The sequence below is a fragment of the Pinus tabuliformis genome, chromosome 2_1 (assembly GCF_031772625.1).
Source record: "Pinus tabuliformis cultivar Carrire ecotype Pingquan chromosome 2_1, CPIR1, whole genome shotgun sequence".
Taxonomy (NCBI): Eukaryota; Viridiplantae; Streptophyta; class Pinopsida; order Pinales; family Pinaceae; genus Pinus; species Pinus tabuliformis.
Window position 1 is genome coordinate 285,286,609 of NC_142299.1, and position 23,580 is coordinate 285,310,188.

The 23,580-nt window shown below is 41.1% G+C and overlaps 1 protein-coding gene across 6 annotated transcripts in view; it reads right to left on the minus strand.

Annotated features, from left to right (window-relative positions):
• LOC149199891 (uncharacterized) overlaps window positions 1–22,410 on the minus strand; it is a 184,731-nt gene extending 162,321 nt beyond the window's left edge. For 2 of the 6 annotated variants that reach the window (XM_089402547.1, XM_089402548.1), the window contains exon 1: window positions 22,017–22,410. In XM_089402547.1, coding sequence (XP_089258673.1) covers window positions 22,017–22,145 — 129 coding nt within the window. In that variant the 5' untranslated portion in view covers window positions 22,146–22,410. The remainder of the gene's footprint in view (window positions 1–22,016) is intronic. The other 4 variants (XM_089402550.1, XM_089402551.1, XM_089402546.1 and 1 more) reach the window with 3 other exon arrangements.
• Window positions 22,411–23,580: the final 1,170 nt, after the last annotated feature.

Below are 23,580 nucleotides of genomic sequence, written 5' to 3' on the forward strand. Positions count from 1 at the left end.
GTCCCCACCCCGACTGCTCTAACAACTCTGTCATCACCGAGTACTACCTCAATATCAGTGCCACTCTCTGAAAGCTCTGAGAAGTACTCCCGGACTCCTGTCATGTGACGTGAAGCCCCACTGTCCACATACCAGATACCTGTAGATGCTCCGCTAATCGAGGGAAAAGCATGCTCCCTCTGAACCTGTGTGGCAGGTGATCCTGCACTAGAGGACTCACATGTAGTGAACGCAAACTCCCGGTCAAAACGACCTGCAAAGTCCTCAATCTCAGCTGACGCTGCCACATCCTGGGTCTTCCCCTTCTTCTTCTTCTTCTCCGGACACACAACTGCATAGTGTCCCATCTTCTGACAATTCCAACACTTCACTTTGGAATAGTCCTTTTGTGAGTTACCCTGTTTACCTTTACCTTTGCCTTTGCCTCCACCACCGCTTGTGGAAGCCTGCTTCTTCCCTTTGCCTTTCTTGCCTCCTGCCACCAGTGCTACGTCCTCATCCTGCTCAACTGGCTTGGCTGCCCCAAGCTGTCCTTTCCTGATCTCTGTCTGTATACAATCATCCCAAAACCTCTCCCATGTGGGAAGGGTCTCACGTGCACAAACCCCATCAGCAAAGTTCAACCATGAACGGGGGAGGCCATTCACTGCAATATGCACCAACTCAGTGGATGGAATGGCCTCTCCAATCGCTGCCAACTCATCTCTCACATTGGTAATCTTTGTGAGATATCCAGCTGCACTATCATTCCCCATCTTAATGTTCTTCAGCTTCTCCTTCAGGACCATCTTCCGGTTCTCATTGGTACTCTGGTAGAGATTGGACAATGCTGTCCACATCTCATGGGCATTGCTCTTTCCTCTCACATGAGGAATGCAATGGTCTTTGATTCCGTCTAGAATCAGCCTCTTACCCTTGTTGTTCTTTCTATTATAAGCTGCCAACTGAGTAGCATCAGTAGGCACAACAACAGGGTGCTGTGCTGTATGCACCATGATATCCCAGACTTCTGCCTCCTCAAAGATACTCTGCATTCTCTCCTTCCAAACGCTGTAATTTGTATGCCCATCCAACCTATCCTCCACCCTCAATCCCAATGACATCTTGCTGTCCTAAAACTGAAAAATAGCACTGCTGTGGTAAAGATAAAACTGCTGTTTATGAAAAATCAGCTTGCTGGAATTTTCTGAGTGAAAAAATCAGCAGCTGTATTTTTTTTTCTTTTGCTGTCCCAAACTGCCCTTCAGCGCTCAAGCTCTGATACCATGTAAAATTTTCTGTTTCCCACCCCGGTTTTCAGTTTCACCTTATTTCTCCCATATAGTTAAATGCCCATTCCCATAGCCATACATTTAACAGACTGAAAAAATAAATATTGCTGAAAACACAAATTCTGGAAATTTTTCAGAGTGCTGAAATTGCAGAAATAAAAAATCAGCAATTAAAACAGCCATAAAAACACATTTAAACTCAGTGATTTTTGGTCAACTTGACCCTGGAAAAACCCCCTACAACTCTTGGGGAAAACCAGTTTGAGAGCTCTTCTTTATTTCTGGAAAATGCCTTTTACAGAGAAAATATTTTTCAGCAAAAAATCAGCAAAAACAGAAATTTTCCAGCAAGCAAACTTATCTGTTTTTTCAGCTAACAGACAGTCTGAAAAATGGCTGTACGGACTGTACGGACCGTATGGATGTACGGACGTACGGATGTACGGACCGTACGCACTGTACGGACTGTACGGACGGCCGTACGGACTTGTACGGACAGACCTCGAAATTCGTGCAGAAAATCGCCTCCTCGATATTCGTGCTGAAAATCAATTTTTTCACTGTTTTGCTCACTAAATCTGCCTTTTTCTGCTTGTTCTTTATGCTGTTCAGATTTGCTGAAATGCTGCCTTGGTGTGTGTGCCAAACTGCTGCCTCTTTCTCCTCCTTGTCCAGAAATCTCCCTTGCTCTCTTGCTCTCCTTCTCCCAATCTGCTCATGAAAGAATGAATGATCTTTTTCTCCTTTTCCTCCCTTAACCCAACCCTAAATGACTTTTGGGTGATCCCTAAATCCAATGGCTGAAATAGATTTAGATCAATGGCTGAGATTAAATGCTCATTTAAATCTCACTTTCTATTTTTTAATTCACCCCACTTTAATAAAGACCCACTTAGTCATTTATTTCCAAAGTCACTTTTCCTTTCTAATTTTTCATTGACTTTATAAAGTCACTTTAAAATTAGACTTAGTAACTTTATCACTTAAAGTCACTTTCAAATTAGATTTAACTTTATAAAAATTATAAAGTTACTTTAGGAGAAAAATTAAATTCTTTTGGACACTTTTCCCTAGGCCAAAGATCAAAGCCTTAGGGAACCACCTGTCCTCCGGTACCAAATTTCAACACATCATCCTCCATGTGATTGTGTCCACATTCGTTTTGGGATTTGCTACATGAGTAATCATATAGGCATGCATGTTTATATTGATCTAATGATATGTTGATTGCACTAGCTTTATGATTACACTTAGCATTAGCTTTGTATCATATGCATGTTAGGGTAGGATGCATTGCATATTGATTTTCACATTAGAACTAACATCATATGATATTCTCATGCTAGATTAGCTGCATTTAGACTAAAATTGCATTTAGAGTAAATTTTATTTATTTGTTGATTTTTAGTGGCCTAATACAAGCATGTGTGATCATGAGACGTCGAGAAAGCATGTTGCCTTGTGTGCTCGATTTGTGATATGTGCAAGCATGTTAATTTTAGATAACAATGGTATGTTCTATGCTTAAGAGCAATTTTACTTCAATTTTCTTATTAGCCCAATATCAATATCCAGATTAGCAATCACATCAACATGACAGTAAAATGCAGATAGAACATAAACAATAACAGTGGAAGACAAGCCAAGACAAGAGGACACAAGATATGGCGACAGCCAGGGACAAACCCCAATGTGGGGAACACTTTGACCAATTCTTCTTATTATTCTTCAAAAGTTCAGCGGAGAGAGAGTACAATATGCAATATTCACTTGTCCAATCACTGTGAAATCTGTGCCATCAAATAGCAGCTACAAAAAGCCCTAACCAAAAAGTCAATGTTGGTCAATAGGGAAGAATTTGACCTCCAAAACAGCTCGATCAAACTTGGTCAACTCGGACTCCAACAACAAATCAAATCAGCCCAAAAACAGTCCGAAAATATCCATCCAAACCTAGTCAATGAAAGTCAACACTACAGTCAAACCCTTCTACAATCAACGTTGGTCAAACAGTACGGTCTGCCTCGTTTTCTATGCCCAAAAATGCGGCCTGCCCAAACAGAGATAACCCTCACAAAACCACAGTCAAACAGGTCAACATTGTTGGTCAACGTTGGTCAAACACCCTTCCTGCAACTTCGGTCAACACTAGTCAACGCAAGAATAGAACTGCCCTTCTTCATATGTGTGGAGACCTACCTCAGAAATCCGTACCCAATCAATGAAGGAGAGAGAAATATGTGAGTGAGTGAAGTGTCTAAATGAGGAGGAGGCACCTTGTATTTATATGCAAACGTTGAGGATGAATAGACATGACTGTTGGGCTTCTGAACCTACATTAGTTTGCTGATCGACCTTGACAATTTGTCCATAAACAAAATAAATTCATAATTCCATTTGTACATGTCAAAATGAGATGATCTTTAGATCAATCCTACACCTCTCGGAGAGAGGAATCAAATAAAAATATCAACTGTCTCATATGAGTTGTCCAAGGTGAATTTTGGCCCTAGTTGCCAAATTTAACACTCCCTCTCAACTAGGGAGAACTTCACCTGCCAAACTATCTGACAATCTGTACCATCCATGTCTCCGCTCTGCTAAACCATGAAGAAAGAAGAAATGATCGAAATTGTATCATACCATTCTCCACTGACCCGAAGTTAGTCTCCAATAATCGAGAGTGTGTCATACCACTCTTAACTGACTCGAAGTCAATTTCCATTGATCCCAGATCAATATCAAACATCCTAGCATAGGGAGTACAGTAGTACACGATGCGTCCATCGGTAGTACTATGGTCCCTATCCTCATTTCCCTACTCATTGGCCAGATGAGAGGTACTTCCCATGAGTCCCAGACTGCATGGGTAGGATGTGCCAGTAGGAGAAGGTGAACCACTCATCTTGCTCATATGCCATAGGAGAAGGTGAACCACTCATCCTATGCATATCTCAACATGGGGTATCACAGGGGAAGGTGAACCACTCACCCTATGGTCGCTCATCGCTCCAAGAAGTACCCCAAGCCCCCTGGAGCTCCTAGAGCTCAACATCCATCTCATACGGGACTCTTGTAAGAGGGTCTCTCCACGACTCCAAGTTGTTCACGGAAGGTTAAGAATTTGACCTTCCCCAAGGGCTTTGTACGAATATCAGTGACCTGATCATCAGTCCCAATATGATGGAGCCTTATTGCTCCCCGTTGTACCATATCCCAAATAAAGTGGTACTTGATATCAATATGCTTGGAGCGATCATGAAACACGGGATTCTCAGAAAGACGAATCCCACTTTGGTTGTCGCAATAGATCACGGTGGTATCCAACACATGTCCAAACAGCTCACTAGAGAGCTTCCTCAACCAAACAGCTTCATAGGAGGCCATACTAGCAGCAATGTATTCGGCCTCAGCAGTGCTCAAGATAACCGACTTCTGCTTCCTGCTCATCCATGATATCGAAGCAGAAACTAGAGAGAAGCAACATCCAGTGTGCTTTTGCGATCCACCACACTACCAACCCAGTCTGCATCAGAGTAATTATGGAGCCTCACATTCCTGGCAGTGTATCTCAATCCATAAGTGATTGTGCCCTGGAGATATCTCAAGAGATTCTTGGCAGCAATCCAATGTATGTGCTGAGGCTTGACCATAAACTGACTCAATGTATTCACTGCAAAACATATGTCTGGACAAGAGTTCACCAAGAACATCAGGGCCCCCACGAGTTGACGATATTCAGAAGGATTTCCCAAATTGGGCCCAGCAGCACTTCCACATAACTTCTTGAAGTTAAGTTCCATCGGAGTAATCACGGACTTGCAGTCCACCATCCTAAATATTTCAAGTAGCTTCACAATGTATTTTCCTTGAGAAAGAAAAATCTCACCTGCATTTTGCCAGACCTCCAACCCTAGGAAGTAATGCATCAATCCTAGGTCCTACATCTCAAATTCAGCAGCCAACTCCCTCTGACATTGATGAATAAGAGGGTTTACACCTATTAGAAAGAGATCGTCCACATAAAGTACCAAGATGAGAGGTCTCTCATTCTCAACCTTAAAGTAAAGGCTTGGATTAGCTTCACTTCTCGTAAATCCCAGCCTCATCAGATAGTTGTCGATCCTCTCATACCAAGCTCGGGGAGCTTGCTTCAACCGATAAAGGGCTTTCTTCAACCTGCATACATGTGTCTCACGATCTTGAACTTCAAACCCCTCAGGTTGTTCTACACAGACTTCCTCCTTAAGAGAACCATGCAAGAAGGGAGTCTTGACATCAATCTGGTGTAGATTCCATCCTTGCAAGGTAGCAAGGGCTAGAATCGAACAGATGGTGGTGTAGCAGGCAACTGGTGCAAATATCTCATCATAGTCTACACCTTCCTTTTGAGAGAAGCCTCGAGCAACAAATCTAGCCTTGAACTTTTCAGCACTTCCATCAGCTCCATGCTTGATCTTGTAGAGCCATTTCGAGGTGACAACAGATTTGTCCTTGGGTCTAGGGACCACATCCCAGACATCATTCTTCATAATCGACTCATACTCTTCATTCATAGCATCCTTCCAAACTTGGTGCTTCACAGCTTCTTCGAATGTGCAAGGCTCAGATTGAACAATGGTGCTCATGGCAGTTAAGTACCCTTGGTACCTATTCGGCTTCTTACTTTCATGAAATGTCCCCCTTGGTGCAACATGTCTCTCAACATCTTCAAGAGTTTCCGTAAGCCATGAGGGTCTCCTTTTCGAGGAGGGCTCATGAGGAGGTGGATCAATGGGATCCATTGGTCCTTCAGCATCAGGCATCGGCTCATCCTGCGGTTCTCCCTGTTTTCCTGAATCTACTTCTTTGTCCTTCCTTGGAATAGGAAGGTTACTAATCTTCCCAAGGAGAGCATCCTCATCGAAGGTGACATCATGACTTATCTCCACTTCTCTTTGACAAGTCACATAGATTTTATATGCCTTAGAAGTTTCACTGTAGCCCACAAATGTTCCTTTCTTCCCAAAAGCATCCAATTTGCTTTTCTTTTCTTTCGGCACATGAAAATATATGGGGCTACCAAAAATTCTAAAGTGAGAAACATCAGGTTTCTTACTGGTGAAAACTTCTTCGGGAGTTTTGGAGTCCAACACTTGATGAGGGCATCTATTTTGAACATACATGACAGTGTTTGCAACTTCGGCCCATAAGAACTTTGGAAGGCTTTGATCATGAAGCATGGCACGAGTGGCTTCTACGATAGAACGGTTCTTCCTTTCAGCAACACCATTTTGCTCAGGAGTATATGCGGTAGTAGTCTCCCTCTTAATGTCAGCTTCTCTACAATAATTATTGAACTCATTTGATTCATATTCGGTTCCATTATCGGTCCTCAATATTTTGATCTTCTTCCCGGTTTGATTTTTGACCAAAGCTTTGAAAGAACGAAACCATGAGAATACTTCGTCCTTCTTCTTCAAGAAATATATCCAAGTCTTGCAAGAGAAATCATCCATAAAGATAGCATAATATAAATATCCTCCCAATGAGTTCATGGGCATCATACCAGATAGATCAGAATGAACCAATTGCAATATGTCGGTAGTCTTGCTATCACTTGAGGGGAATGGTCCCCTTGTATGCTTTCCTTCGGCACACCCTTGACAAACACCTTCATGTTCTACTTTAAATTCGAGCATACTTGTCACCATCTTCCTCACATTGGGTAGAGCCTTATAATGTAGATGAGCAAACCTCCGGTGCCATAATTCGGATTGAAGTGATGTGTCGCAAGACATAGCTCCCAATGGACTTCCTCCAACTTGATATAAGCTATCAACCCTGACTCCAAAATGTAAATGCATCTTTGAAATTTTTATTCCACACACATACCTTTCCATTGATGAATGCCACTTTGAATCCTTTGTCCTCCATTGCCGAGATAGATACCAGGTTCTTCTTTAGATCGGGTACATATAGTACTTCTTGTAGATGAATGGTGTTACCTTGATTTAATTGAAGAGTAACATTCCCAACTCCCTTCACAGGATAGGTGGCATTGTCTCCAAGGATAATTTCCAAATTTGTATCATTTTCAATCAGATTTGAAAGAGCTTCCTTATACCCAGTGAAGTGCCTTGAAGCACCACTATCAATCAACCAATTTCCCAAGGTGTCTAGAGGAGATGCAGTAGAGAGGGCAAATATAAGATAAAATTATTTTTGCTTGTTATCAACAACATTAGATTCATCATACCTGGAGTTTCTTGATCTTTTGGGAGGGCGACCATTTCCTTGATGAGGAGCGGGAGCATTCCTTTTTCCTCGGTTGTTGAATCTGCCATTCCTTTGATTGTTGTTGCCCATGAAATTGTTGTTGTTGTTGTGGTTGTCATCATCATGAGGTGTATCCCTTCTATTAGGACACTCCCTAGCATAGTGGCCAAACTTGTTGCAAATGAAGCATCTTCCCTTCCTTCCATTTTTGAAACCCGACCTTCCTTGACATTGCTTCTTTGAACCTGCATTGTTCTTCTTTTTAGCATGAGCGGAGAATGCAGTAGGATCATTCCTATTTGAAGGCATATCTAGTTCCATCATCCTTGTTTCTTCTTGAGAACATCTAGTCAGCAATTCTTCAAAACCTAGAATCTTGTCGTTGTTAAGAATAGTGGTGTTGAACACGTGCCATTCACGAGGGAGTCCTCCAAGGGCAATGAGAGTAAGCTCCCTATCAACAATAGCTTCTCCAATCGAAAGAAGATCATTTTTTATCTCAGTAATCCTCATGAAGTAGGATTGAATGTCTTCACCTCTTCCCTTCTTTATATCCTTCAGCTTGTTTTTGAGAAAGAGAACTTGGTTTGCATTGCTAGATTTGAACATGCCAACCAACCTGTCATATATCTCCTTTGATGTGTTCAAATCGGAGATGTAAGCAACTAAATGCTTATGAATAGAATCCCTGATGATCTTCTTTGCTTTGACTTCACCCTTCTTGTACTTTGTCTTAGCAGCAGCCGGTGCATTAGAAGGAGGTTTCGAAATCTTTCCCTGCACATAGTCCATAACATCTTGCTCTTCTAAAGTCAAATCAAGAGACATCTTCCATGCATGATAATCAGACTTATCATGAAGCTTGTCATCAAACTTGAAGTAGGATGTGGAGGCCATTGAATCTTGTCCTTGATCAAAGGATCTCAGTGATTGCTCTTTTCACTCTTGCTTGGGCTTTGTCTTCACCTCAACTCTGATACCATGTTAATTTTAGATAACAACGGTATGTTTTATGCTTAAGAGAAATTTTACTTCAATTTTCTTATTAGCCTAATATCAATATCCAGATTAGCAATCACATCAACATGACAGTAAAATGCAGATAGAACATAAACAATAACAGTGGAAGACAAGCCAAGACAAGAGGACGCAAGATATGGAGACAGCCAGGGACAAACCCCAATGTGGGGAAACCCTTTGATCAATTCTTCTTATTATACTTCAAAAGTTCAGCAAAGAGAGAGTACAATATGCAATATTCACTTGCCCAATCACAGTGAAATTTGTCCCATAAAACAGCGACTACAGAAAGCCCTAACCAAAAAGTCAACATTGGTCAACAGGGCAAAATTTGACCTCCAAAAGAGCTCGGTCAAACTTGGTCAACTCGACCTCCAACAGCAAATCAAATCAGCCCAAAAACAATCCGAAAATATCCAGCCAAACCATGTCAACAAAAGTCAACGTTGCAGTCAAACCCTTATGCAATCAACATTGGTCAAACAGTACGGGCTGCCTCGTTTTCTATGCCCAAAAATGCAGCCTACCCAAACAAAGATAACCCTCACAAAACCGCAATCAAACAGGTCAACATTGGTCAAACACCCTTCCTGCAACTTCGGCCAACGCTAGTCAACGCAAGAACAGCACTGCCCTTCTTCACACGTGTGGATACCTACCTCAAAAGTCCATAGCCAATCAATGAAGGAGAGAGAGATACGTGTGTGAGTGAAGTGTCTAAATGAGGAGGAGGCACCTTGTATTTATATGCAAACGCTGAGGATGAATAGAGTGACTATTGGGCTTCTGAGCCTATATTAGTTTGTTGGTTGACCTTGACAATTTGTCCATAAACAAATAAATTCATAATTCCATTTGTACATGTCAGAATGAGATGATCTTTAGATCAATCCTACACCTCTTGGAGAGAGGAATCCAATAAAAATAGCAATTGCCTCATATGAGCTATCCAAGGTGAAGTTTGGCCCTAGTTGCCAAATTTAACAAGGCGACAGGTCTGCAGTCCCAAGAGATTGTTGGTGTTCTCATGACCTCCCCGTTGGGTACATTGATGCACTCTTTAGAGAGATCATGTCCCAGCTGGAGCCAAATGTTACCCACCACTTTGTGGGTGACACCCATAGGAGAAAACTTTCTCCAAGATGGTCCTCAGCCGATAGCCAGCAACCCCTTGCAGCCCCCAAATAGCTCGATGTACAATTTTCTCCACCACCTGAGCCAGCCATGTGGTCCGTCACCCAGCTGTTATGATCATATGTTTGAAAGTGGACCTCCCAACCCTGAAGGTATGACTTACCATTATGTGATTATGTATTTTTGTTTACTTGTCACGGATACTTGTGGATATGGATTAGTGGGAGGGATTCGGTGGAAAGAGTGGGTTAGGTTTGTACTCTTGTCTCCTTTGCCCAATTTGATGGTTAACCTTGTATCCTGGTCCCTTGGGATCCCTTTAATGGCTACTAGCTTTAGGGTTGACACTACATGAGAAACTCTCATTTTAGTTGCATGGTCTCGCTTCCATACACCATATACATCACTCCCCTCTTGCTCACAAAGGGTTAGCCTCCCCCTCCCCTTGTCCGCACTTTGGGTTGGGCCTGGAACAAAGCCCCGGAGGTTGATCCACTTAAAAAGAAAAGAAAAAGCATAATTTGACCACTCTCAATAGAAAATGTACCACAAAATGCAAAATATGGTCGGGACATACAAATTTAGCACGTGGGCAAAAGCCAAACATGAGCTCTACCCCTTATCTATGGCCATCACCCTGCTTCCTACAGGCTCTAGATGAGCCCCCCTTCACAGTAAGGAACCCATGATTGTCTCAACCCCCAGTGGGTAATGAACTACCCCACCTTAAAGGGGGTGTCTACTGTTGATCCTACACATCATGCTCTAATCCCCTGGAACCCCAAGCAGCGATAAAGAAAAATTAATAGAAGGAAAAAGGCATATGAAGAAGGGAGGAAAAACAAAGGTCGGGGTAACTCATGTACCACGATTGCTCCCTCCTACACACATACACTCAAGTGTGGGCTTCCCCATATAGCTAGCCTTGTACCATGACATGTGGCTTGGAGTTTTCCCCTGATCCCCACTCCATTTCATCATTATATCACATGCCACCTACCACTTGATGGATGTACCATGGACATGTCACCCCCTTTAAAGGTTGAAAACCCTAATAGGGTCCTTGGTTAACCCCCTTATTGAGCTTGAAGACACCTTTGTACATGCCAAAGCCCACTATGGAAGGGCATGCCATTATGAAGTGCCCATTTGATTCCATGATTTGTAAGCTCTTTTACTTGATTAGTCTAATGATTTGGTGTATTGGAGGGCCAGGGCACGCATTGGATCTTATGCAGGATTGCAGTTGGGTCTCCATTTTGGGCTTTGTCTCCCTATACGAGGTCCAAGCCCTCTAGAGGGCCACAGTGACACTTGTAGGGTGAGCTTAGAGGGCCATGGGCCTCCACCATAGCAGAGAGCACTTCATAGATCCCCACCACCATTCAGCGATTGCTCATGTTCCACTTTTTTGGGATGAGGATGATGCACCTAGATCACCATGCCCAACCGATTTCACAATTGTACCACACACTTGGCCAAAGTTCCAGGGTCCAAATGAGGATGTGTCTCACTGCGGGAGACAAAGGGAGGGCTTATGTCATCATCCTAGCTCTTATTGATGACTTATAGGCATCATTGATCCACTTGGAGACCCATGAGGATGTCATTGTGCCCCCACACCCACTTGGGCACACAACATGTGGCTTGCTTGGATATCAAGGGGCCAATCCCTTATTCACTCTGTTTGGAGTCTTATCCTCTCACCTTGGCACACCTTGGACTCCACTAGGCCTTCTCAATGGCCTAACGACTCATTACGTTTAATATTTTTCCCTCTTGAGAGGCTTATTTTTCTATTTTGGAGCTATCTTGGTGGGCTTGTCACCAAATTATATCACTATTGTACATTATTTTATTATTTGGGGCTAAATTATGCAAATTAGCCCATTCGAATCCCCTATTGGATTGTATAAATAGATGAGAGGCTCATTCATTCCTCTCATCATCACTTGGATTAGATTAGTATCTCTTGAGAGATTTTCGCACTTGTTGCTGAGATGAAATTTTTGGAGCTTTCTTGATGCACTGTGATACGAATTCTAAAACACAGAAAATAAACAATGCGAGAGCATAACACATAAAATACATATACACAAAGATTTTCCCCTAGATTCCAAAACCAGGACTACCAGCTTGATTTTTCATTATGTTCCTTTCAATGTTACAATACATATTTATACATGCCGAAGCATCCAATAACATGGACCGAAAACCATCACATCCAAAACCATGGACCGAAATCATGCACAAAACCATAGGTAGGTCGGCCCAACCTAATATAGGGTCCAAAAATTACCTGCATACGAATTCTAAAACACAAAAATTAAACAATGCGAGAGCATAACACATAAAACACATATACATAGAGATTTTCCCCTGGATCCCAAAACCGGGACTACCAACTTGATTTTTCATTACGTTCCTTTCAATGTTACAGTACATATTTATACATGCCGAAGCATCCAATACCATGGACCGAAAACCATCACGTCCAAAACCAAAGACCGAAATCATGCACAAAACCATAGGTAGGTCCGCTCAACCTAATATAGGGTCCAAAAAAAAAATTCCCGAGGCGCTGCCCCAGACCCCGTAGAGGTAGGTCCGCCCAACCTAATATAGGGTCCAAAAAAAAAAATCTCGAGGCGCTACCCAAGACCCCGTAGAGGGGGGCTTCCCCGCCCCCCTCAAACCCCCGGTTCACTACGTGGGCTAGTCGTAGAAAGAATATAACACAACCCAACATTCTCCCACTTCTTGTTTTCTTTCCACAGGGAGCCACAGGAGAGCTTTAGTCATTTATCCAGCCCTGCAACGCCCATTGTTTCTCTACACCAAAAGAACTTCTCAGAGCTCACAGATTTTGTCAATGCATCTGTAGTATTCTTCAAAGTGTCCACCTTTACCAGCAACACCTTTTTGTCTGCTATCATATCCCTCACAAAGTGATACTGAACATCAATGTGCTTTGTCTTTGAATGGTAAGCAGGGTTCTTTGCCAAGAAAATTGCACTTTGGCTGTCACAATCTATCCTTATAGCTCCCTGTACTAACCCCATACTTGAACACAATCTTTGCAACCAAACTGCTTCCTTGCTTGCATGAGTGGTTGTCATGTATTCTGCCTCTATAGTTGATAGTGCCACTACAGATTGTTTCTTACTCATCCAACTGACCGCACCTCCAAATAGGTTAAACACATACCCACTTGTAGATCTTCTCTGATCCAGATCTCCAGCCCAGTCTGCATCAACAAAGCCACGAATATCCAATACTATGTCCAATCTTGGTCTTCCAAGGTAGCACAAACCATAATCAGTAGTGCCACGCAAATACCTGAAAACCCGCTTCACTGTTGTCCAGTGCTCCTTCCCTGGTTTTGACATAAACCTGCCACCCACTGCATGTGTCTGGTCTACTACAGACCATTGCATACATCAGGCTACCGACTGCACTTGCATATGGAACACGGGACATGTCCTCTTCCTCTTCTTGTGTCTTGGGACATTGTTTAGCAGATAACTTCACACCTACATGAATAGGAACCTTCACCGGTTTACTATCCTGCTTATTAAACCTCTACAGTATTGTCTCGACATACTTCCTCTGGTTTAACCAAAGCTTCCTCTTTGCCCGATCGCTTTTAATTTCCATGCCCAAAATATAGTTTGCAGCACCAAGATCTTTCATGTCGAATTTGGAGGACAATTGGGTCTTCAAATCCTGAATAATGTCTTTGTCATTTCCAACTAGCAACATATCATCCACATGCAAGACCAAATAAATAACACGGTCACCAATTAATTCAAAATACACACAGTGATCTGCTTTGCTTCTGGTGAAGTCAAGTCGCCGTATAAATGTATCAAATTTCTGATACCACATCCTTGGTGACTGTTTTAACCCATACAGAGACTTCTTTAACTTGCATACCAGTTCTTTCTTACTTCACCGCAAAGCCTTCAGGTTGCTTCATGTAGATCTCCTCTTCCAGATCCCCGTGAAGAAATGTTGTCTTCACATCCATCTGTTCTACCTCAAAATCAAAAGCAGCAGCAACAGATAAAAGTAATCTAATAGAAGTTACCTTGGCAACAAAAGAAAAAATGTCACCAAAATCAATTCCTGGCACTTGGGAATAACCTTTTGCTACCAACCGAGCCTTGTATTTCTCCACCTTTCCTTGTGCATTTGTCCTCTTCTTGAACACCCATTTGTTGCCAATGGGTTTCCTTCCAGCCGGCAACTCCACCAGATCCCAAGCCTCATTTTTGTGCAAAGATGCCATTTCATCAACCATGGCCTCTTTCCAGAGTTTTCCATCCTCCGAATCTACTACTTCCTTCACAGTTCTGGGATCATCATCAGTAATAGATAAAGCAAAATTTGAACAGAAAGCAGATGGACTATACCTTTCTGGCTGCCTTTTTTCTCGAACTGATCTTCTCACACCCGGAGTTTGTGGCTCTTCATCGTCTGATTCCTCCTCTGCTGTAGAGTCTAATTCTCCCTCCTTTAGCTCAAACTCTATCTTCTCAGGTTCCTTTGATTAGACTCATGTTTAATAACATCTTTCACCTCTCTGAACACCACATCTCGGTTGTACACGACCTTCCTTGTTACTGGGTTCCAAAGCTTATAACCCTTTAAACCATCCTTATACCCAATAAAAATGCACTTTTCAGATTTACTATCCAACTTAGTTCGTTTCTCCTTTGGAACATGTACATATGCATCACATCCAAATACCCTCAGATGTGAAAGAGCGGGTTTATTACCAGTCCATACCTCTTATGGAGTCTTATTCTCCAACAATGATAAAGGTGATTTGTTGACCAGGTAACATGATGTCTCCACCGCCTCTGCCCAGAATTCCTATCCTAACCCGGCACCACTGAGCATGCTTCTTGCCCTTTCCATCAACATCTTATTCATTTTTTCTGCAACTCCATTTTGCTGAGGTGTATATGGAGTAGTCTTTTGTCGTGCTATACCACACTTCTTACAGAATTCTTCAAATTCCTTACTACAAAACTCTCCACCGTTATTTGTCCTCAACACCTTTATTTGCTTCTATGTCTGGTTTTCCACCAGAGCCTTGAATTCTATAAACCTGTCAAAGACTTCAGATTTCTTCTTAAAAAAAATTCCTTGAGAAGTCATCTATAAATGATACATAGTACACAGGCTTACCCAGTGATGGAACTTTCACAGGTCCAAACACATCACTATGCACAAGTTCTAATATCTGTTTCACCCTCTTACCACCAAAGGGGAAACTCACCCGATTCTGCTTCCCATATACACAATTTTCACAAAAATCAAAATCTAGAGAGATATTACTCATACCTTTACCATGAAGTATTCGAAGGCCCTTCTCTCCAATATGTCCAAGCCTTTGATGCCACAGCATGGTCTTCTCTCCAGAGACCACTAGATTTTCTGCTCCACTTTCAGGAACCACAGAACTATTGCACCCATCAACAACAGTGTTACTTTGCAGCTTGTACAAAGTTCCAATCCGAATTCACCGCATCAATACCAATGCTCCCCGAACCATCTTGCAGGTATCCTTCTCGAACATTGTTTTTACACCTACATCATCCAGCTTGCTTATAGAAATCAGATTTCTGGCCAATGGAGGAATATGCAGAACACCCGGAAGTGTTTTAACCCTTCCACCTTGCAACTTCAACTTTACTTTTCCGCGACCAACGATTCTAGCCTTCCTATCATCCGCTAAGAAGACATCACCACCATCGTATTTCTCATACTCGCAGAACCACTCTCTATGGGGAGTGAAGTGAAAGAATGCGCCTGAGTCAATCAACCATGTCTCATGATCTACATGTGTACTTGAAGAAGCCAAGTACACATCCCCACCTTCATCTGAGGTAGTTTTCACCTCTGCAGAAGGAGCATCATTAGATGCCTTTCTTTTATCAGAAGCTTTAGATTTACAGTCCCTTTTGTAGTGCCCTTCCTTTCTGCATTTCCAGCACACCACCTTTACAGGTTTTCCTGGAGATTTAGATCTCCCTCTAGATTTAGATCTCCCACTTGATGACTTATTTTTGTTTCTGTTCTGGGACCGTCCTCGTACAGACAAGGCATCACCATTCTGGCTCTCCATATTTTTCTATCTCATCTCCTCCATCAACAAGGATGAGACTTTCATCAAACTGCAAGGTAGTCGCATTGCTACCTATTGCAACAACCAGACTATCCCGCGAATCTGGTAGAGAACACAACAAACTAATGCACTTATCTTCATCTGAAATTTTAATATCAACAGACAATAACTGACTTACCACAGTATTAGATGCATTCAGATGCTCTATCACCGAATCTCCATCTTTCATCCTCAAGTTATACAACTTTTATTGTAGGAACAATTTATTCACCAGAGACTTAAATTGGTACAAAGTCCCTAACTTGTCCCACAAAGCCTTCGTCGTAGCTTCCCCTGATACATTCAGCAATACTGAATCTGAAACACACAATCGTGTTGTGCTCTTTGTCTTCCGATCCAACTTCTTCCATTCTTCATCGAACACTCCTGTTGGTTTAGTACCTGGATCTACCATGATCCACTGATCTTTATCCACCAACAGATCCTCCATCTTGAGCTTCCATAACTCAAAACTCTGACCATTAAATTTCTCGATCTCTATCTTTCCACTGCTCACCATCTTCTTTCACCACTAGAATAGATCTCGCAGATTTCCCACTGAACAGGGTCTACCACATGCCCAAGCGAAACCCGTCAGCAACAAAGGCGTCCCCTTGAAGCCAAAACATCTCTGATACCAAATGTAGGTTTTAACTCCATACAGAAATTACTTGCATACGAATTCTAAAACATAGAAAATAAACAATGCAAAAGCATAACACATAAAACACATATACACAGAGATTTTCCCTTGGATCCCAAAACCGAGACTACCAGCTTGATTTTTCATTATGTTCATTTCAATGTTACAATACATATTTATACATGCCGAAGCATCCAATACCATGGACCGAAAACCATCGCGTCCAAAACCATGGACCGAAATCATGCACAAAACCATAGGTAGGTCCGCCCAACCTAATATAGGGTCCAAAAAAAAAATCTCGGGGCACTGCCCCCTCAAACCCCCCATACAAGGGGGGTTGTCGCCCCCCCTGTGACCTCCCGCTGCGCAATCGGCGCAACGAAGGGGGGGCTCCGCCCCCTCTCTAACCCCCCAGTTCACTACGTGGGCTAATCATGGAAAGAATATAACACAACCCAACAATGTCATCATCCTAGCCCTTATTGATGATTTATAGGCATCATTGATCCACTTGGAGACCCATGAGGATGTCATTGTGCCCCCACACCCACTTGGGCACACAACATGTGGCTTGCTTGGATATCAAGGGGCCAATCCCTTATTCACTCTATTTGGAGTCTTATCCTCTCACCTTGGCACACCTTGGACTCCACTAGGCCTTCTCAATGGCCCAACGACTCATTACGTTTACTATTTTTCCCTCTTGAGAGGCTTATCTTTCTATTTTGGAGCTATCTTGGTGAGCTTGTCACCAAGTTATATCACTATTGTACATTATTTTATTATTTGGGGCTAAATTATGCAAACTAGCCCATTCGAATTCCCTATTGGATTGTATAAATAGATGAGAGGCTCATTCCTCTCATCATCACTTGGATTGGATTAGTATCTCTTGAGAGATTTTCGCACTTATTGCTGGGATGAAATTTTTGGAGCTTTCTTGATGCACTGTGATGTTTGGATTTTCGCTATTGTCTTTGGAGCTTCTTTCTAATGTGAAGTTGATGAATGGATATACTCTTGCTCTCATGTAAGTGAACTTTTAATGCTATTATTGTTATCTTACTTGTCTAATGCATGTTATTGTTATCATTATTCTTGTATGGGTTAAAAGTAAAGCGAAATTCTTCTAGAAACCTTGAATAAGTTATTTATTTCATGTGTTGCTCTTTGAGGGATTGGGTGAATGTTCCTAGAGGCACCTCTTAGGTTGAAAGACCTCGAAACTTTATCTCCTTTGCAAATTTGAAGTATAAATCCCTAATAACCTAGTTGTTGCCCTTGGAAAGGCTAGCGAAGGTCAATTAGGGCTCCTTAGCTCACGAAAATTCTCGATCTATGTGTATCTTGACTCCATTAAGCCCAAGAAGCAAGGCACTAATCCTCGCATCCCTTTGGTGGTCAAATTTATCTCTCTTTTCTCCACTTTTCTCAATTCTAAGCCTAACCCTAGAGGGTCACCTAGGGTATCAAATGAAATTCCTTGTAGCCATTAAAAGCCCTTGAATTTTGGTCCACTACAACGCTGGAGTTTGCTTAAGAGGTTGTCCAAGTTTGAAGCAAATCTGATGGTGTAATCCTGAGATATAACAAGCCCTAGCCACGAGACCATTTATTTCCCTAGGTTGATTTGGGTTAGTGTCCTCACTTGGATCATTGCATTTAAATCTCAAAGAAAATTAGTCCTTTGATCCTATACAAGGGGTGCTCTTGATGTAGGCCCCAAATAGAGAGCCTCGATGATTCAAAATAGCAAGGGTAACAAGCCTTTCAAGAAGCAAACCAAAGTCCACTTTAATTCCTCCTCCTCGAAATTCTAACAAAGGAGCAAAATCAAAGGAGAAGAAGCTTACTCAAACTTTTTCATTTGCAGCAAGGTTGGGCATCTTGATACTTTATTATCAAAATAAGATACAAGCATTAGAGGCATTAATGGAGAAATTCAACACCCAGTTAGACTCTTCCTCTAATTCTTCTTCCTTTGCTACTTCTAAAACTCATGCACTTTCAATTGCAACATTTATTATTGATCATGAGTAGATTTTATAGACCCATGAGACTCTTATCATATGCCCAACAATAGGACTTCGTTTTCTAGCATTGATGAATATACTACACAACAATTTTTTGTTGGTGAGAATTCCCCATTGAATGTTGTAAGAGGAGGAACCATAGAAATACTTCTCATAGAATTTCTTTAGCTAGGCTATAGCACTATGAGAGGCATATCCATGCCATCAAAGTCACCTAGGACTTGCATCTAGCCTCATCTCAACCACTTTGAGGGTTTACACTTGAGACTCCGTATTAAGACAAGGTTTGCACCTAGGGGATTGTCTCATTTCTTGCCACTAGAAAACATCCATGTGCTTTGCAACCATAGATTTAGATAATGGGCAAAACAATAATGTATTTTATGTTTCTTCCTTGTTAAAGAATTTGCTTTCAATTTATTGAATCACTCATTTAGATTTAGGAACCTCTCGTCGTACGCAAAACAATAGGACTTTGTTTTCTAACATTGATGATTGTATTACCCAACAACTTTTTGTTGGTGACAATTTCCCATTGTATGTTGTAAGAGTGGGAACCATATATTTTTTGTTTTGTGAAACACTTCTTACAGAATCTCTTTGTCTAAGTTGTCATGCTATGAGTGTATCTATGCCCTCAAAGTCACCCAAGAATTGCATCTAGCCTCATTTACACCCCCTTGAGGGGTTTCAATCTTGGACTCCACATTAATACGAGCCCGATAACCTTAGCGCTTGCCACTATACCACATTTCCATGGGCTTTTCAACCATAGATTTAGATAATGGGAAAATCAATAATACATTTAATCTTCCTTCAGCTAATGACATTTCAATTTACCAAATTACTTATTCTTAGGTTTCCTTGCATCATGATCTTTTATCTTGGAAGTTTTTCTCCCTCTCTCTTTCCACACTAGTACTCTTAGAGACAGACACACCAGGGAGGTTAAGGATGATCCAAGGATTTAAACACTTGGGTTTAAATCCCATTGAGCCCCTCACCCAGGAGTTGACCACATTTCTAACCAACAAGAATAGAATCACAAAGGTTTGTGAATTCTCTCAAAACGCTTAATTGATTTTTTCCTGAAAAGATCTAAAGGCCTAAACCTAAAGTTCTCAAGTATGTTTGAACTAACCCCATTTTCTTATGCACTTGTCATCCATTTAAAACTAAAGGGAATCACATCACCTAGACTACACTAAAGGTACAAGGTGATATCACTAGGGAGCATGGCAATATAAGGAAATCTCAATTTGAGGACACTTATGGTTTAAGGTACGGGGTTCTAACTTCTTATGTGTTGTAATTTGTTGGATGGTAATTATGTCCACCCCATCAAGATAATTTATGGTTTTGAGAATTGTAGTGAAGGTGTTAAGGAGTATTGTGTTGAGGAATGAGGATGCAAACAAAGCTTTCTACCTAATAACCTCTTTAATCATGATTGGTGATGGGGGCATAGCATAATGAGGTAAGAAGTTCAATGTATAAAATCTAGAAATTACTATGGAACAAGTAAAAAGACATGGTAATGGGAGAAGCAAAACGATATACAGGAAAAATAGCAAAACTGCCTTTGGTGATATCATGAAGAACCAAAGCTTGTGTTGCCATATTGAAAAGTTTTTATTAGTAACTACTGCTTTCTATACGTGTAAAATGCTCAGCTCTAACATTGTCTCAACAAATAGTGAATATGTAACCGAAAACCATGCCTATAACCCTAGAATTTTTCCAATAAAAACAAATGAGAACAAGTTAGAAGATGATGATTTCGCATGGTGCCACAAGCTTGATACAAATGATTGGATACCATTAATCTGATGCAAATGTTAAATTACATAAGGGAGAACTCAGAATCATCCTAATATTAATAATTAACATTAAATGCAACTTCAGCCATGAGAATCAACAAAAACTTGGAACAACATTTCAAACAACTTATGATGTTTGGTCCCCATATCACGATGCCATATTTTGTTTCCACTGTTAATAGAAACAATTAGATAGCCTGGAATGTTACCAAAAGTAGATATAATAAAGCACGCATATTCAAAGCTAATAATAGCAACAGATTGTAGCAACTGGGTAAAAGATTGCAGAAAATGACAATAGAATAAATGTAGATGAGTTCAAATCATGTGCAAGTTGCAATTCCTGTAGAAATCTAGCAAAATCATTGTGCAAGGTAAACACAAATGACAGAATCAATGACATTTTATAGACCAGTGAACTTTGCCGTGATTGTATTGCGACCTGTTGGAGGTTGTAATCAGCACCTTTAGATCAAACCAAGGGGCATGTAGTTCAGGGTTAAAGCAGCCCATGGACTGGGAGCAGGTCCTATGTTCAATTCCTAGCCTGCTATAAAAGTAGCTAGGCTCAAGATGTCTATAGGGCTTAAGCCCAAGTGTAGCGTGTGGAAGGTGTCAGAGATAGCAATCCACGCCTTTGTATAGAAATGTTAAGGATGCCCATCACGAAGGGACTTGTAGCCCAGTAGTCGAGCAGCTGTCAACGATGTTGCCATCCATCACCTTGTTTGACATATTACTAATCTCGTTCCTTTAAAGTAAATATACTCCTATTTCTTTACAAAAACCACAAACTCCTTTACTCCGAAACTAATTATATAAGCTAATTAATGCCGCTTGTGGATGACACAAAACATCATACTTATTCCCAAAATACTGCAGAACGCAATTATGACAGTGATATTATGATGAAGTTCCCCATTATGTATACGTTGTTGTTTTTTTTGTTGGCTTGACTCAGGGGATTTGAATTTTGAACCTTATGTTTTTGCATATTATTTTATCCTGCCATTGCCAAGTAAGTTCTGCCTCTTGAGCTTTTGTTGACTTGACCCACAAGGATTTGAACTTAAATCTCTTTGTTTACACAATTCTTTCGTTTCATTCATATCATGGCGATCATCAATTGAGCTGCGCCCTGGGATATTATATAGCCGCTCTTATTCACTTTGCTCGGCTCAAAAATTTTCAGGCAAAGGTTTACACTGTGCTCGGCACGAACCCTCTGTATCGATCTGGAAGAAGGGCGTACAGATAATTTTCGAATCATGTAGATGAAAATAATATTGCATGCCCTTTAGTCAGAGTTCCAAATATGACAATCATTAATGGTACTCAAATTCGGATTCAATTTTATTAAACAGAGTGCATTTAAAACAAGCTAATTGTGTGAGATATATATTTCACTTTGTTGAACTCTCTATCAGCCAACTCATAATTCTTAAGTCCAGTCATGTTCAATGATTTTACTGAATTGTGAATTGGGATGGTAATGATCCTTTGGCATTAAATTCGCGGTTGAAAACAAATGTGACTGCTAGTTTAAATAGTAAAATGTAAAGCACGCGAAAAAATACCAAAAAGTCATTCAATTTTTACGGAGATTAGAAATAAAAGAACATAGAAATAAACATGGGCAAGGTTTAGGGTTTAAGGTACCGAATCACTGGGGATGGGCGAGAAGCAACGGGGACAGCGAGAGGAACCGAGGCCTGGTTTAATAGTAGGCTGGTGATATAAACTCCCTGAATCTCTGGCTTTGTCTTCCGCAGCTGCCCTGGTCGCCATTTCTCTTCTTACAATAATATAAAAGCTTAAAGCTGCTTCACGAGATTTGCAATTATTGAATCAATGGTCGCTCCGAATGCCCATATTTCATCGGTTGTTCCGAACGAACACGTTTCTAGTGAAATCACTCGATTCCGGGTATAAAGCCCATAATGGCCATTTGTATGGTGTTTTAGCAGCACACCTTCGTGCTTTGGTTGAATGCGGTGGGAATATTAACGCGATGAGAGGCTCCTTTCGTTATCGCATGGGTTTAGATAAAAAAATAAAATAGAAAAAGAGCACATATACAATGAATGAATGATACGACAAATATATACAATGAATGAATGATTTTTAATTACGTTTATGAGTCTTGACGAGGAGTCGTCAAAGAAATCTAATTGATCTTATTTTTGTACAATAGATGGTGTATGTTGTCAGTGTTTAGATTGTTTTCATATTCACTGTGGACATCTTCATAGGCTGTACAATTCAAGACAAAGTGTCATTCCGTCTCCACCATACCCTTATCATTCAAGACAAAGTGTCATTCCGTCTCCACCACACCCTTATCGCAGAAAATGCAAGTTCTCTCTTCCCAAACTTCCTTGGGAATCTTCCACCTACCAGTCTCACATCTAAGGTGATGTGACCCTATCCTCAACTGTGCCACTAGCACCCTTGCTTTTCCTTTAATAGCTGCCCCTAAATATGTTTTCTCCCCATGGTCACAAGTTGGATTGAACTCTTTGATGTAGTATGCTTTTTTACGTCCATTGTGATTAGTCCACATGGCAGTCCTAAATTTTTCCATCACAATTTTTTTTTATTTCTTCGTTGGTGCTAGGACATTCATGCAGCTTGATATCCCACTTACTCAACCACTTTTTGTTTTGCTTCATCCAAGTTTTCTTCCTACGATCTAATTCCTCTTCCATTTATCCATGCTTTTAGCCTTCTTTAAATAGCTTATTAACATGGTTATCGTTGTTGCCTCCAATGGGAAAGTACCTGCTTCAGCCAAAAGGATTTCGTACGAGATTGTGGCTTTAACTTTGAGATTGTTAGTAATTAGTTGTTTTTGTATTCTTTCTAATTGTCTCCAACTACAAGTTGACATGTTATTTCCCCATACCTCACAACTGTAGAGAACAACCAACGTAACCAACAAACCAAAAAGGGTTTTCTTGGTTTTCCAATCCCAAAGTTCAGCTTTTCTGCACCTATTTTGGAGTAAGTATGAGGCTCTCCATCCTCCCTAAATTCTTTTCACCCTACAAGTCTCCCAACTGAGCTTATGGTGGAAGTCAATCCTAAGATATTTGTATTCTTTCACTATCTTGAGAGGGCTACCTTCGAAAAGAAAAGTGTTTGGTTTGTATTTTCTACTTAATGATTTTGGTCTTGTTAATGTTCACTTGCATCCCAACCTCTTGACAAAAGTGTTCTAAGG